Source organism: Lepidochelys kempii, chromosome 8, assembly GCF_965140285.1.
Source record: "Lepidochelys kempii isolate rLepKem1 chromosome 8, rLepKem1.hap1, whole genome shotgun sequence".
Taxonomy (NCBI): domain Eukaryota; kingdom Metazoa; phylum Chordata; order Testudines; family Cheloniidae; genus Lepidochelys; species Lepidochelys kempii.
In genome coordinates this window covers 104,642,139-104,656,330 of record NC_136387.1, presented here as the reverse complement: position 1 = coordinate 104,656,330, position 14,192 = coordinate 104,642,139, and the positions used below count along the sequence as shown (strand labels likewise).

General features: G+C 46.2%; 1 protein-coding gene across 5 annotated transcripts in view; it reads right to left on the bottom strand.

Moving 5' to 3' along the window:
• The window catches only part of TESK2 (testis associated actin remodelling kinase 2), a 121,570-nt gene that overhangs the window by 30,092 nt on the left and 77,286 nt on the right, over window positions 1-14,192 (bottom strand). For all 5 annotated transcript variants that reach the window (XM_073357891.1, XM_073357890.1, XM_073357892.1 and 2 more), the window contains one exon: window positions 8,657-8,803. In XM_073357891.1, coding sequence (XP_073213992.1) covers window positions 8,657-8,803 — 147 coding nt within the window. The remainder of the gene's footprint in view (window positions 1-8,656; window positions 8,804-14,192) is intronic.

The window sequence follows — 14,192 nt, the reverse complement described above, 5'->3', positions numbered from 1 at the left end:
CAACCAAATCTGACAAAGTTGTAAACCTTTGAAAAATTGCAGTTTGTACATGCTCACTTGAGACTTCCTAGAGCTTTGCAGCTAAATTCCCTGAAAACTGTCTGCTCTGAGCATGCTCCAGCCTCAGTCCTAACAGGACTTTCCCTGTGACTGAAATCAAGCCCAGGTACTGAAATTGAGGGCAGAGTGCCTCTCTTTCCCTTGTGCTATCAATGACCCCTGCCAGTGTGCAAAGAACAGTAACTGGTTAAAAGACAGGAAACCAAGGGTAGAAATAGACAGTTTTCACAATGGAGAGAGGTAAATAGCGGGGTCCCCCAAGGATCTGTACTGGGACCGATGCTGTTCAACATATTCATAAATGATCTGGAAAAGGAAGTGAACTGCAGGGTCGCAAATTTTGCAGACGATAAAAATATTACTCAAGACAGTTAAGTCCAAAGCTGCCTGTGAAGAGTTACAAAGGGAATCTCACAAAACTGGGTGTCTGGGTGACAAAATGGCAGATGAAATTCAATGTTCATAAGTGCAAAATAATGCACATTGGAAAAAATAATCCCAACTACACATATAAAATGATGGGGTCTAAATTAGCTGTTACCACTCAAGGAAGATCTTGGAGTCATTTGATAATCCTCTGAAAACATCTGCTCAATGTGCTGCAGCTGTCAAAAAAGCTAAAAGAATGTTAGGGACCATTAGGAAAGGGACAGGAAATAAAACAAAATATCATAATGCCATGATATAAATCCATGATATGCCCACATCTTGAATACTGTGTGCAGTTCTGGTCATCCCATCTCAAAAAATACATTTGAACTAGAAAAGGTACAGAAAAGGGCAACAAAAATTATTAGAATTATGGAACAGCTTTCATAGGAGGAGAGATTAAAAAGACAGGGACTGTTTGGCTTGGAAAAGAGACAACTAAGGAGGGACATGACAGAGGAATATAAAATAATGACTGGTGTGGAGAAAGTGAATAAGGAAATGCTATTTACCCCTTCACATAACACAAGAACCAGGGGTCACCCAATGAAATTAATAGGCAGCAGGTTTAAAACAAACAAAAGGAAAGACTTCTTCACCCAACACACAGTCCACCTGTAGAACTCGTTGCCAGATGTTGTGAAGGCCAAAAGTATAACAGAGTTAAAAAAAAAGAATGAGAAGTTCATGGAGGATTGGTCCATCAATGGCTATTCGCCTCAGTGGTCAGGGATGCAACCTCATCCTCCAGCTTTCCCTAACCCTTCAACTGCCGGAAGCTGGGACTGGATGAATCACTCAAAATTCCCCTGTTCTCTTCATTCCTTCTGAAGCACCTGGCACTGGCCACTGTCAGAGACTGGACACTGAGCAAAATGGATCACTGGTCTGACCGAGCATGGCTGTTCTTATGGAGGAGGAAGCTGCTTGATTTGATTGCTAAGGAGACAAGAGCTAGACTGGAGGGGGTTGGGGGAAGTAGTCTGGGACAAGGAGCTTGTGGAGGAGAGGGGAAACTGGAACAAGGAGCCTGGGACTGGAGGCTGGCTGAGGGAAACTGGGACCCAGGAGCGCAGACATTGGGACTGGCTAGGCAATGAGACCAGAAGTGAGTAGCACTCTAGGACAATGAGTCTGGGGTGGCGAGATGGAGACTGAGAAACAGGGGAGGGGCAGGGACTAGGACCGGCTGGGCTAGAAGCCTGAGGAGTGAGAGTGGCCACAGTTCAGACGCATAATCTGACCTACTTCAGAAATGTTAGAATCTATTGGAGAAAAGCCTCATTAATTAGGGGGCCTCATCTTAAAATGTGTCCAAAGGGAGAACAAATTCACGGGTGCTGAGAGGTACAGCCTGCGGTGGTGTAGATTTGGGCGAGGGAGTGGTTTGCAATAGCCATGCATGGGGATTAGCCCTGTAGTCTTTCCAGGCATCTATACCCTGCCTTAGCCTCTCTCATGTCCCCTCCTCTGACTTACAGCATTGACTAGGGTGACCATACATCCCATTTTGGCCAGGACAGGTTTTTTTTTTTTTTTTTAAGACCTGGCCGTTTAGACTTTTCTGGCAAAAGTAGGCATTTATCCCGTTTGTTCTTGTCAACTTGATCAGTTGACAAGAGGAAACGGGACAAATGCCCACTTTTGTCAAAGAAGTGGAGTGAGGAGGAACATGCGGTGGGGGAGCAGTGATGCCAGCCCCATGTGGGAGAGAGGGAGGGTTCAGGAGGCGGGCAGGGAGGGCTTGAGCAAGCAGCAACACCAGCCCCAGCCTAGCATGGGGGGTAGGCAGATCTTGGGTGAGCAGCTTGGGCCGGCTCCACACATGGGGTTTGGGGAGCGGCTCAGGCAAGTGGCTCAGGCCAGCTCCACACTGGGTGGGCTCTCAGCCGAGTGGCTTGGGCCAGCGCCACACGGCATCCAGTTTTCCCTTTGGGAAATATGGTCACCCTAGCATTGACTCTTGTTCACACACACCAGCCATGGTCTAAAAATAACTTGGGAGGGAGGAAAGGACCTCAATTTCTGATGGAGTTCAAGTTAGGCTTTTGCCCTAAATCTGCCCCCTAATTGTACCTCCTCAACTATGCAGAGCTGAGCTTCCCACTCTGACCCTCCCTCCATGGGATTTGTGCGTTCTGTGGCTCTTCACACTGTGTAAATGAAAGGGAGCATATAATCCTACATTTTAAAATTTAATTTTAAAAAAATTCCAGTTTCACTTCAGGATTTTTTTCTTGTAAAAAGTCTCCATTTTTGTGGGTCTTAACACCATTAATATATTGCCACGCACCACACTATTGCCAGAATAGTGCACATTCCTGCAACCATACTCAATGGAGTAAACTATACGTAGCTACGGTGATTTCTGCACTATGAAAGGAATAAGGAATCAAATAAGGTTTGCCAAAAGGAAAAAAAAGCAAAAAATCTGTAGGGGGATTCCATTCATGCCAAATTCCTACAGTAAAACAACCCCCTTATTAAAAGTAATTCTTGTAGTGGGATATTCTTGCCCCAGTTGAGCATAATAGGTAAAGAAAGAAGAAACTGCTTCATTGTACAGTAACTGACTTTTAATCTCATTAATAACAGACTCCAGCAGATTTCTGGAAACTACATTCCCTTATCCTCACTGCTTGCTTGGGTGTTTTCAAATATTCTGAATCCCTTGTTTTTGTCCTCATTTGATTTATAGGGATCATCATGCACTGAAGAAAGAGGAGCAGTTAAAAAAACAGCATTCAATGGTGGTTCTGCTCACCCCATACCTGCACAATACAAGCCATGCCACAGTCTTTCCATTCTAAGGCTAAAACATGTCAAATCTTCCCTGAATTTGCAGTAAGTGTCCTCGCATCGATCCAAAGCCAATTGAATACCACAGGATGTTAGCCATGTCTTCAAAGCAGTAGCTAAAAGCTACTTGGCCTACATAGTTGACTCCTGTGTGTCATAGTGTGTCTCCTGCAGTTACTGATTTATTTATGTTTTTAAATCTGACAATGGGAACACCTTCCTCCTCCAAAGCAAAATTCACTCTTCCAGCAGGGTGTACAGTCAAAACCAATAATTTTCACAGCATTCAGTTTCAATTTGAAGTATGTTTCACACAGTAATACAACATGAAAAACAAAAGTCACTGTCTTGAAATTCACAAATATCTGTCCATTTGAGAGCAGGAATTTTGTACATTGCTCCTCCAAAGAACAGAGAAGGCAAGGACCCTATCTAGGTATTTGTGTGACCCCCTACCCCCTTCACAACATAATTGGAAGAAAATGAGAAACAATACTTCTCGCCTGCTCACAATACAGCTGTTGGCTCAAGCTTTTAGCCTGCCAACCTCCACTGTGACCTATTAATGAACTTTACCTTTTGTGCTTTAAAAATAAAACCTACTGGTTTTGTGGATCAGTTCCAATGGTTTACAGTAGCCCTTTCCATATCCCATCATCACAGACTGTTTTACCGCTGCACTACCACCAGGCACTCCTTAGAGTGGTGTATTTTCCAAACAAGGATTAGGGTGTGCCATCAGGCCTGAACAGGTGTGCTGCAGGATTTTTTGAAAAAACTACATGCGAGAACAAAAAAAACCCCTTCTCTTGTATTTTAATTAGTGTTGGAGCTGGATCACATTCTGTACTTTTGCTTTCAGGGATGAGGCCCCTTTCAAATATTATGCATGCATCACATTCCATTCCCCAAAGCGACATTAAGATAGCAAATTTTAGTCTGCAACGCAGACGAGTGGGAGGGGAAAGGAAGGGGGGAAGCCGTCTTCTGATTGGCCATCTGCAGAGAAACCAATCAGAGCTCAATCTCCCTCTCCTTCCCCCACCCATCCTGTGAGCAACAGGTCAGCTCCTCTGCCCCTCCCCACTTTTATAGGCCAGAGCCGGGGAAAATCCAGTGTCTCTGGATTAAGTTTAGAAGTGTGAGCAACAAGAGTGAGGTAGTGGTGGGAGTCTGCTATAGACCACCGGACCAGGGGGATGAGGTGGATGAGGCTTTCTTCCGGCAACTCACAGAAGCTACTAGATCGCACACCCTGGTTCTCATGGGTGACTTTAATTTTCCTGATATCTGCTGGGAGAACAATACAGCGGTGCATAGACAATCCAAGAAGTTTTTGGAAAGCGTAGGGGACAATTTCCAAGTGCAAGTGCTAGAGGAGCCAACTAGGGGGGGAGCTTTTCTTGACCTGCTGCTCACAAACTGGGAAGAATTAGTGGGGGAAGCAAAAGTGGATGGGAATCTGGGAGGCAGTGACCATGAGTTGGTGGAGTTCACGATCCTGACACAGGGAAGAAAGGTAAGCAGCAGGATACGGACCCTGGACTTCAGGAAAGCAGACTTTGACTCCCTCAGGGAACGGATGGGTAGGATCCCCTGGGGGACTAACATGAAGGGAAAAGGAGTCCAGAGTTGGCTGTATTTCAAGGAATCCCTGTTGAGGTTCAGTGGACAAACCATCCCGATGTGTCAAAAGAATAATAAATATGGCAGGCGACCAGCTTGGCTTAACGGTGAAATCCTAGCGGATCTTAAACATAAAAAAGAAGCTTCCAAGAAGTGGAAGGTTGGACATATGACCAGGGAAGAGTATAAAAATATTGCTCGGGCATGCAGGAGTGAAATCAGGAGGGCCAAATCGCACCTGTAGCTGCAGCTAGCAAGAGACGTCAAGAGTAACAAGAAGGGTGTCTTCAGGTATGTTGGCAACAAGAAAAAAGCCAAGGAAAGTGTGGGCCCCTTAATGAATGAGGGAGGCAACCTAGTGACAGAGGATCTGGGAAAAGCTAATGTACTCAATGCTTTTTTTGCCTCTGTCTTCACTAACAAGGCCAGCTCCCAGACTGCTGCGCTGGGCATCACAACATGGGGAGTAGATGGCCAGCCCTCTGTGGAGAAAGAGATGGTTAGGGACTATTTAGAAAAGCTGGACGTGCACAAGTCCGTGGGGCCGGACGAGTTGCATCCGAGAGTGCTAAAGGAATTGGCGGCTGTGATTGCAGAGCCATTGGCCATTATCTTTGAAAACTCGTGGCGAACGGGGGAAGTCCCAGATGACTGGAAAAAGGCTAATGTCGTGCCAATCTTTAAAAAAGGGAAGGAGGAGGATCCTGGGAACTACAGGCCAGTCAGTCTCACCTCAATCCCTGGAAAAATCATGGAGCAGGTCCTCAAAGAATCAATCCTGAAGCACTTACATGAGAGGAAAGTGATCAGGAACAGTCAGCATGGATTCACCAAGGGAAGGTCATGCCTGACTAATCTAATCGCCTTCTATGATGAGATTACTGGTTCTGTGGATGAAGGGAAAGCAGTGGATGTATTGTTTCTTGACTTTAGCAAAGCTTTTGACACGGTCTCCCACAGTATTCTTGTCAGCAAGTTAAAGAAGTATGGGCTGGATGAATGCACTATAAGGTGGGTAGAAAGTTGGCTAGATTGTCGGGCTCAACGGGTAGTGATCAATGGCTCCATATCTAGTTGGCAGCCGGTGTCAAGTGGAGTGCCCCAGGGGTCGGTCCTGGGGCCGGTTTTGTTCAATATCTTCATAAATGATCTGGAGGATGGTGTGGATTGCACTCTCAGCAAATTTGCGGATGATACTAAACTGGGAGGAGTGGTAGATACACTGGAGGGCAGGGATAGGATACAGAGGGACCTAGACAAATTGGAGGATTTGGCCAAAAGAAATCTGATGAGGTTCAATAAGGATAAGTGCAGGGTCCTGCACTTAGGACGGAAGAACCCAATGCACAGCTACAGACTAGGGACCTAATGGCTAGGCAGCAGTTCTGCGGAAAAGGACCTAGGGGTGACAGTGGACGAGAAGCTGGATATGAGTCAGCAGTGTGCCCTTGTTGCCAAGAAGGCCAATGGCATTTTGGGATGTATAAGTAGGGGCATAGCGAGCAGATCGAGGGACGTGATCATTCCCCTCTATTCGACATTGGTGAGGCCTCATCTGGAGTACTGTGTCCAGTTTTGGGCCCCACACTACAAGAAGGATGTGGATAAATTGGAGAGAGTCCAGCGAAGGGCAACAAAAATGATTGGGGTCTGGAACACATGACTTATGAGGAGAGGCTGAGGGAACTGGGATTGTTTAGTCTGCAGAAGAGAAGAATGAGGGGGGATTTGATAGCTGCTTTCAACTACCTCAGAGGTGGTTCCAGAGAGGATGGTTCTAGACTATTCTCCGTGGTAGAAGAGGACAGGACAAGGAGTAATGGTCTCAGGTTGCAGTGGGGGAGGTTTAGGTTGGATATTAGGAAAAACTTTTTCACTAAGAGGGTGGTGAAACACTGGAATGCATTACCTAGGGAGTAATTCCTTCCTTAGAAGTTTTTAAGGTTAGGCTTGACAAAGCCCTGGCTGGGATGATTTAATTGGGGATTGATCCTGCTTTGAACAGGGGGTTGGACTAGATGACCTCCTGAGGTCCCTTCCAACCCTGATATTCTATGATTCTACGATTCTACAAGAGGCCCTGGAGCCCCTCCCCAGCCTGAAAGGAGAGCGGGGACCCTGCTGCAGCCCCCAAGTGTTAGGAGGAGGGAAGAACCCCAGAAGAAGCAGACGTGAGGCGGGGGGACTGAACTGAGGGCTCGGGACTGGGTGTGAGGTGGGGCAGAACTGACTGGGACCAGATTGGTTGAGGGTGAGGACAGAACTGATGGGGGCTGGGAGCAGAACTGATTTGGAAACTAGGGGCACAAGATTGGTTTGGAGGTTGGGGGGGGAACACAGTTTATTGCTGGGCAGCAGACAGGCAGATGTGGGGGTGAGAACTCCTGCAGCAAGGGCCAAAATCCTCATAGCCAATACATTTGGGAGCATGCAGCATTAACATATTCTCTTGCTCTGGGGAGGGACAGGGGCAGTTCACCAATCATTAGACAGAAAAAAAAATAATAATCTCTTTGTGAATAACCACATGTTTGGGAGGGCCAATCTCCTGATTTGTTGGGGTCTGACTCATTCATTTTTTGATCTTTTGAAGTTGGCAGTACTCTGAGTTTTTTGTTGAAGTGATATGTCTAAAAAAGATCTAGCTCCAAGTTTTGTTTTGTTTTATTTTCACCTGGGAATTTATTTTATTTATTTTTTAAATCAGCGAGTTGTTCAGTGACAGGTGTCCCAACAGACCTGCAAGCCATACCATATAGACACTATTCCTTCCCAGGGCCTGCTGACTCCACATGTGACTTCCTCCCACTATTTCCCCATAGTTAAGCCCTTCTTCCCCATAGGACTATTTAGCTCATTCCAGAGCATGTGACGTTTTAGGTAGACTGGTCTGCTCTTGCTGAAGTTAGGTGGAGAGAAGGGGAAGTTTGAAAATGAGATGTAAAGAAGATAACTAAGGTTAAAGCTGTGGAGAGACCAATACTGTTCTACACTTTCCTTTTTTAAGGACAATCCCTTTTTTAAGCCCTGTCCCGGCCAGACCAACTCCCCCTCCCCCCCCAAAAGGAGGCATTTGTCCCATTTGCTCTTGCTGAATTGATCAGTTGGCAAGAGCAAATATGACAAATGCCACTTTTGTCAAAAAGTGGGGTGTGGTACAAAGGGGGCAAGTGGAGATGCCTGCCCCCTGCAGGCGGGAGGTAGGGCTGGGGGGAGGGGAAAGCAGCGTTCCAGCATGCAGGACCCCTGCAGGGTTCCAGCAACCAGGAAACAGTCTCGTGCGGAGAGGGGAGCCTTCGGGCAAGCAGCTGGGGGTGTGCCATTTTCTCTTTGGGAAATATGGTCACCCTACCTCAACTCCTTATAGGATTTTAATCCAATTCCAATTGTTAGATTTTTATGCTTAAATGCCCAGGGTTTTAAATAAATTACTGAACATAATTAGGAATTAAAAACTGAGCTCTGCAGCCACGTTCTCAGAAACCCTAATCCAAACTCATTTACAAGTGACCTCACTTCTAAGGCTTCTGGACAAACTGTTCTCAACATCATTTGTTCTGTACAATAATTTTAATCCTATAAACTGTTTCAACTTTCTCTCACAATCCCTTAAATGACATTTTATGTAACAGAGCTTCATTGTTGGAAGGGGATGAAGAGCTGAGTATATTAGCCAGCAAAGTGGTGCTTTTAGAGCACAATATATCCCTTAAATTAGTTCCATTAGTTATATACTTGGTACCTTTGATGTAAGATCCCGGTGGAAAATGCCTTTATAGTGAAGATAACCGAGTCCCAGAGCAATGTCATATGCCAATTTCACCCTCACCATCCAGGGCAGATGCTGGTTACTGTCTAACAGCTGTTCCAGATTACCACAGTTGATATACTGAAGAAACAAAACAAGAGTTGCCATTAATATTTTTTTTAAACAGATAACCTAAATGTTAACAGTTCAGTTTAGAGTTTTATGGTGCGTGTTTTTTTAAGAGACAACACATCTACCTGTCCTTGGAGACAAAAGATGGACTCAGAACAGCATATGGCAGTTGAAATTCTACTGCTAGGCTGGGATGCAAACCCCCACAGAAACAGTGTCAATTAATTTCACTGCACTTGCTGAGCCCTGAGAGTCAGAAGTCCACCTGAACCTGACATGAGTACACACACGCAATAGTCTCTCCCTAGCATTTGCTTTCTCTTGTAATATGCTCTGGCCAAAGGTTCATATTTTCATGCCAATGCATCATCATGTATTGACCTTGCAATTAATTCGGTTTTACTCTTATGCAACAATCAGGATGAAGCGTGAACACAGAGGTTATTTTCTAGCTTTCCAATCTAGTTAAAAGATCTGAAAAGAATTAAAGAAAAAAAAAGTTCTTTGGCTTCGTGCTTAACAACTTGGGGCCCCACACTGATTTCCCATCTTCTCATGTCAGGACGGGCCGTCTCACGAAAGCGGACCAGTTCGCCATTTATGGGATTGGTCTAGGACACAGATTTTTGCCAGTTTAGGTCATCTCATCACCTGAGAAAGGTGATATTATTTACCTTGTATTATAATATCCAATGCTGCCAACAGAGAATGACTGCTAATGTACACAGGAAAGGAACAAAAAGGGACTTAAAAGTTGTGGGTAGGGACAGAAATATAAAGGCAAGGGAGAATGCTTTGCAGGAACGTTGGCCTTTTCCAGACCAAACAGGCAAAGAGTACCTGTGCTTTAATATCCGGACATCATCAAAAAGGAAAGAAAGTGTTGAGAAGGGAGAAGTGTCACTAAAATTGTATTTAAAAATTCACTATCTGGTTGCTCATTTGTATATACCCGTTTGGTGGAAGAATGCATCCTACATTGCTGGAAGTGTAACAACTGAAATTCTCAGCAACTTTGCCCTTGTGTTAATCAGGACTTAAAAACCCGTCCACATAGTTTACTGGCACGTTTACCAGTTTGCAGAACAAAATGTCTATCCCATTTCAAGCTCAAGTCAGACAGGTCTTAACATGCTGATTAAAAAATAAATCAGAAGGGGAAAATACTTGGTCCAGTGGCTAGAGGAGCAAACTGAGTCAGGGCTGCTGGGTTCTATTCACAGCCCAGAGATTAGTTTTCTGTGTAACCTTACAACATTGGAATTGCCAGACTGGATCAGACCCACAGTCCAACTACTTCAGTTTCGTATCTCCAACACTGGCCAGCATCAGATGCTTCAACGGAAGGTTTAAGAACCCTTCAGGAAGCAGACATGAGGTAATCTGTCCCCCACATCATCGTGATCTCCGAGTTAGAGATTGACTTAAGACCTGAAGCATGAGATTTTATATCCCTTCCACAAAATCATTAATTATAGCAACTCTGAACATTCTTTACATCCATATAAATATCTAGTCCCTTTTTGAATCTTGTTAAGTTCCTGGCTTCAACTTTTCCCTGTGGCAGGGAGTTCCACAGTTCAATTATATGTGAGAAAAAGTATTTCCTTTTATTGGTGTTGAGTTTCCCCCCCGTTAACAACACTGAATATCCTTTTGTTCTATTGTTATGAGACAGGGAGAAAAGAAGTTCCCAATCTACCTTCTCTAGACCACACATTTTATATAGTTTTATCATGTTCTTTCTTATTAGTCTCCTTTCTAAGGTCAGGAATACAAATTTTTCCACTCTCTTCATAGGACAGTTTTTCCAGGCCCTTGATCATTCTCACTCTTCTTTGAATCCCATCTAGTTCTGCAATTTTATTTTGAGATATTCCAGATAAGGCTAAATCACTGATTTATGTGAAGACATTAAAATATTCTCTTTATTATTCACCATCCCATTCCCTATGCAGCCTAATATCTTATTAGCCTTTTTTTTTTTTTTTTTTAAATATCACAGCAGCACATTGAGCAGAGGTCTTCACTTAGTTGTCTACAGTGTCACCCAGGTTCCTTTCTGGAATTGATATAGTTGATTTAGAACCCAGTGAGGTGTATGAGTAGTTTAAATTTTCCCTTCCAATGTGCATTATTTTGCATTTATTGGTAGTGAATTGTTTGCCATCCTGTTACTCATTCTCTCAAGTTCCTCACAGTTCCCTCTGGTTCTGACAAACCTAAATAACTATCTGCAAATTTCGCTATCTCACTAATCACCCCCCTTTTTAGATCACTAAAATACATTAAACACTGGACTTAAGAGTTCATAGTGCCTTGTGGCAAAGATGAAAACTGATCATTTAAACCTACTCTGCTGTGTGTCCTAGCCACTTCAGCCTCTATGCCTCAGTTTCCCTACATGGAAACTGGAGTAATGCTCCTTACCTACCTCACAAGGGGGATGTGAGGCAGAGTTCACCAGTGTCTTTGAGATCCTGGGGTGGAAGGTGCTAAAGGACAGCAAAGTTTAATTATCTTGATTGTCTAATGCAGTGACTCTCAACCTTTCTAGACTACTGAACCCCTTTCAGGAGTCTGATTTGTCCTGTGTTCCCTGCCTCCCCCAAGTTTCACCTCAATTAAAAACTACTCGTTTACAAAATCAGACACAAAAGCGTCACAGCACACGGTTACTGAAAAATTGCTGCCATCCTCATTTTTACCATATAATTATAAATATAAACATTGTACTTACATTTCAGTGTATAGTCTATAGAGCAGTATAAACAAGTCAGTGTCTGTATTTTAGTTTGTACTGACTTCACTAGTGCTTTTTATGTAGCCTGTTGTAAAACTAGGCAAATCTCTAGATGAGTTCATGTACCCCCAGAAGACCTCTGTGTATCCCCAGGGGTACATGTACCCTGGTTGAGAACCACTGGTCTAATGTGTAAATCGGCACTGATCAAATAGAGCACAGCCTATCACACCCTCCTGACTGGACAAAAGTATCTCCATCATACCCCAAACATATCTGGGTAAAGTGGTGAAGTGGGGACTAGGAGGGGCCAAAATTAATTAGAGGGAGGAAGACAGAGCTGCCGTCCTCTTGGTTAGGGTTGACCAGGCTGGGAATGCAGCAGGGCCAGCTTGACGGCCTAGTTTCCAAAGCCCTCCAACAATGCTAGAGGCAACATGAAGGAGTGTGAGGGGGGGCACATGACCATGCCCCCCCAAGATTTCTGCCTTCCAATTAGCACAAAGGTTTTCAAACTGTGGGGTGCACCCATTGCCTTCTGCCAGGAGCAGGCAAATCAGAAGCTGGTGGGAGCCACCCAGCCCGCTCTGGCCCTTGTTCTCCACGCTGTGGGAGCCATAGCAATGGCTGGCTGCCTAGCAGCCTTCCCTGCCCTGCTCCCTGAGCTGGGCTGCCTCTGCATGGCTGGTGCTCCGCAGGCAGGGCGGGCAGGCAGCACAGCTCCAAGATGCGCCCCGACACACTCTTGTCTCTTCCCCAAAGTAGCCCGGTGCCAGCCAGCGACTCCCCCTGCATCTGGGGCACAGTTGCCATGAGATGCTCCCTGAGGCGCTTGTTCGCCACTGCCTTGGCATTCTTGGCTCTGCTGTTGCTCCTCAGCCCAGAGGCGATGTGTGGGGGTCACATGGTCCCCCTCCCCCCCCCCCGCCCCCAATCAAGAGTTACCAGTCATTTCCGAACAATGCTGTTTAGCCTTTAGTGTTTATCTCCTGGTCTGTTGTATACACAAAGAATTACAAACATTACATCCGATTTGCCAGTGCGACCAAAGAAAAGGAAGCTTTGTCCCAGAGACTTGCTGTTTACCCTGTGTGGCAGAGCTCCGTCCTTGTCCCTGTGGGTCCCACACTTCTAGGCAGTTTATGCTAGCCTCAGAGGCTCACTGTGACCCTCCACGTAGCCCTTCTTTCTCTAGAGCCAGGATTACAGTCTACTGAGCCTTTTTCATCATAAGCCAGCAATGGAGGTTGATGAGAGAACTCCCACAGTCTCTGTTGTCCCTATGGGCTTATTCCCAAACAGTTTAGCCTCCTGCCCTGACAGGGGCCTGTCTTCCCCTCCCAGGAGGTGTTTCTGCAGTGGCAGGTTGGGGGAACCCGGGCCCGCCCTCTACCCCGGGTTCCAGCCCAGGGGCCCTAATGGTAGCAGCTGTTGGCAGCAGACCTTTCACTGCCAGAGTTGCTACATTTCCCTGGGCCACTTCCCCACAGCTCTCCCGCTCCTCTCTTCTTCACCCTTACCTTAGGGCTACCTTACCGATGGCTTGAGGGTGTCTCCATTAACCAGCCCTTCAGCCGCACTTCCTCTCCTCTGGCTCTCCTCTGCCTGACTGGAGTGAGCCCTTTTATAGTATCAGAGGGCCTTAATTAGAGTCAGGTGGTCACATTAGCTTAATGGCCTCACCTGACTCTTTGCAGGTTAATTGGAGTCAGGTGTTCTCATTAGCCTGGAGCAGCCCCTGCTCTGGTCAGTCAGGGAACAGAAAACTTAAGCTAGTGGCCAGTATATCTGCCTTCTGCTACTCTGCTGTACCCCCGGTGGGCCAGCCTATACTCCACCTTAGTCCCGAGGCCCGCCGGGGATATCAGTTGGCGGCTCCTTCACGGGGCCGTGAGCACGGGCGTGTTTTTGGCGCGGTTCACCCCAATCCCGGACACGTGCCCCTTTTGCGGCATGAGGGAAACCCTGGCGCACGTCTACTTGGAGTGCGCCAGGTTGCAGCCCCTATTCCGGCTCCTCACGAATATTTTGTTAAGATTTTGGTTGCACTTCTCCCCTCACCTCCTTATCTATGCACTCCCTGTCCGTGGCCCCACTAAGTAGCGGGACCTCCTGGTCAACCTCCTCCTGGCCCTGGCTAAAGTGGCCATCTATAAAACCAGGGTGAGGAGGTTGGCCAATGGAGTCTCCTGCGACTGTGGGGCCTATTTCTGATCCTCTGTCCGTTCACGCCTCCGGGCAGAGTTCCTCTGGGCGGCGTCCACTGACTCCCTTGACGCCTTTGAGGAGCAGTGGGCGCTGTCCAGGGTTCTCTGCTCGGTGTCCCTATCAGGTTCCCTTCGTTTAACCCTTTGACCGCACTCCTGTCCCTGTTGTTCATTATTTGTCCCCCGTAATTAATTGGTTTTCCAGGTCCTGTGGACCCCCCCCTTAGGCTGGGGGGGGATCCTTTAGCAGTGGGCGGGCTTTGCCCACCCACTTCCTGGATCCCAATAAGGCTACTCTGCTGTATCCAACTGGCCTGGGTCTATCACACCTGCTGCAACCACAAACAAGCTCTGTGTGATAAGAATATGCTGAAGGAGGAAAAGTCCTTCTTACTTGAGGAACACTGGACTTCATTATGTCCCCGAAACATTTTGGTGCCAGTACTTT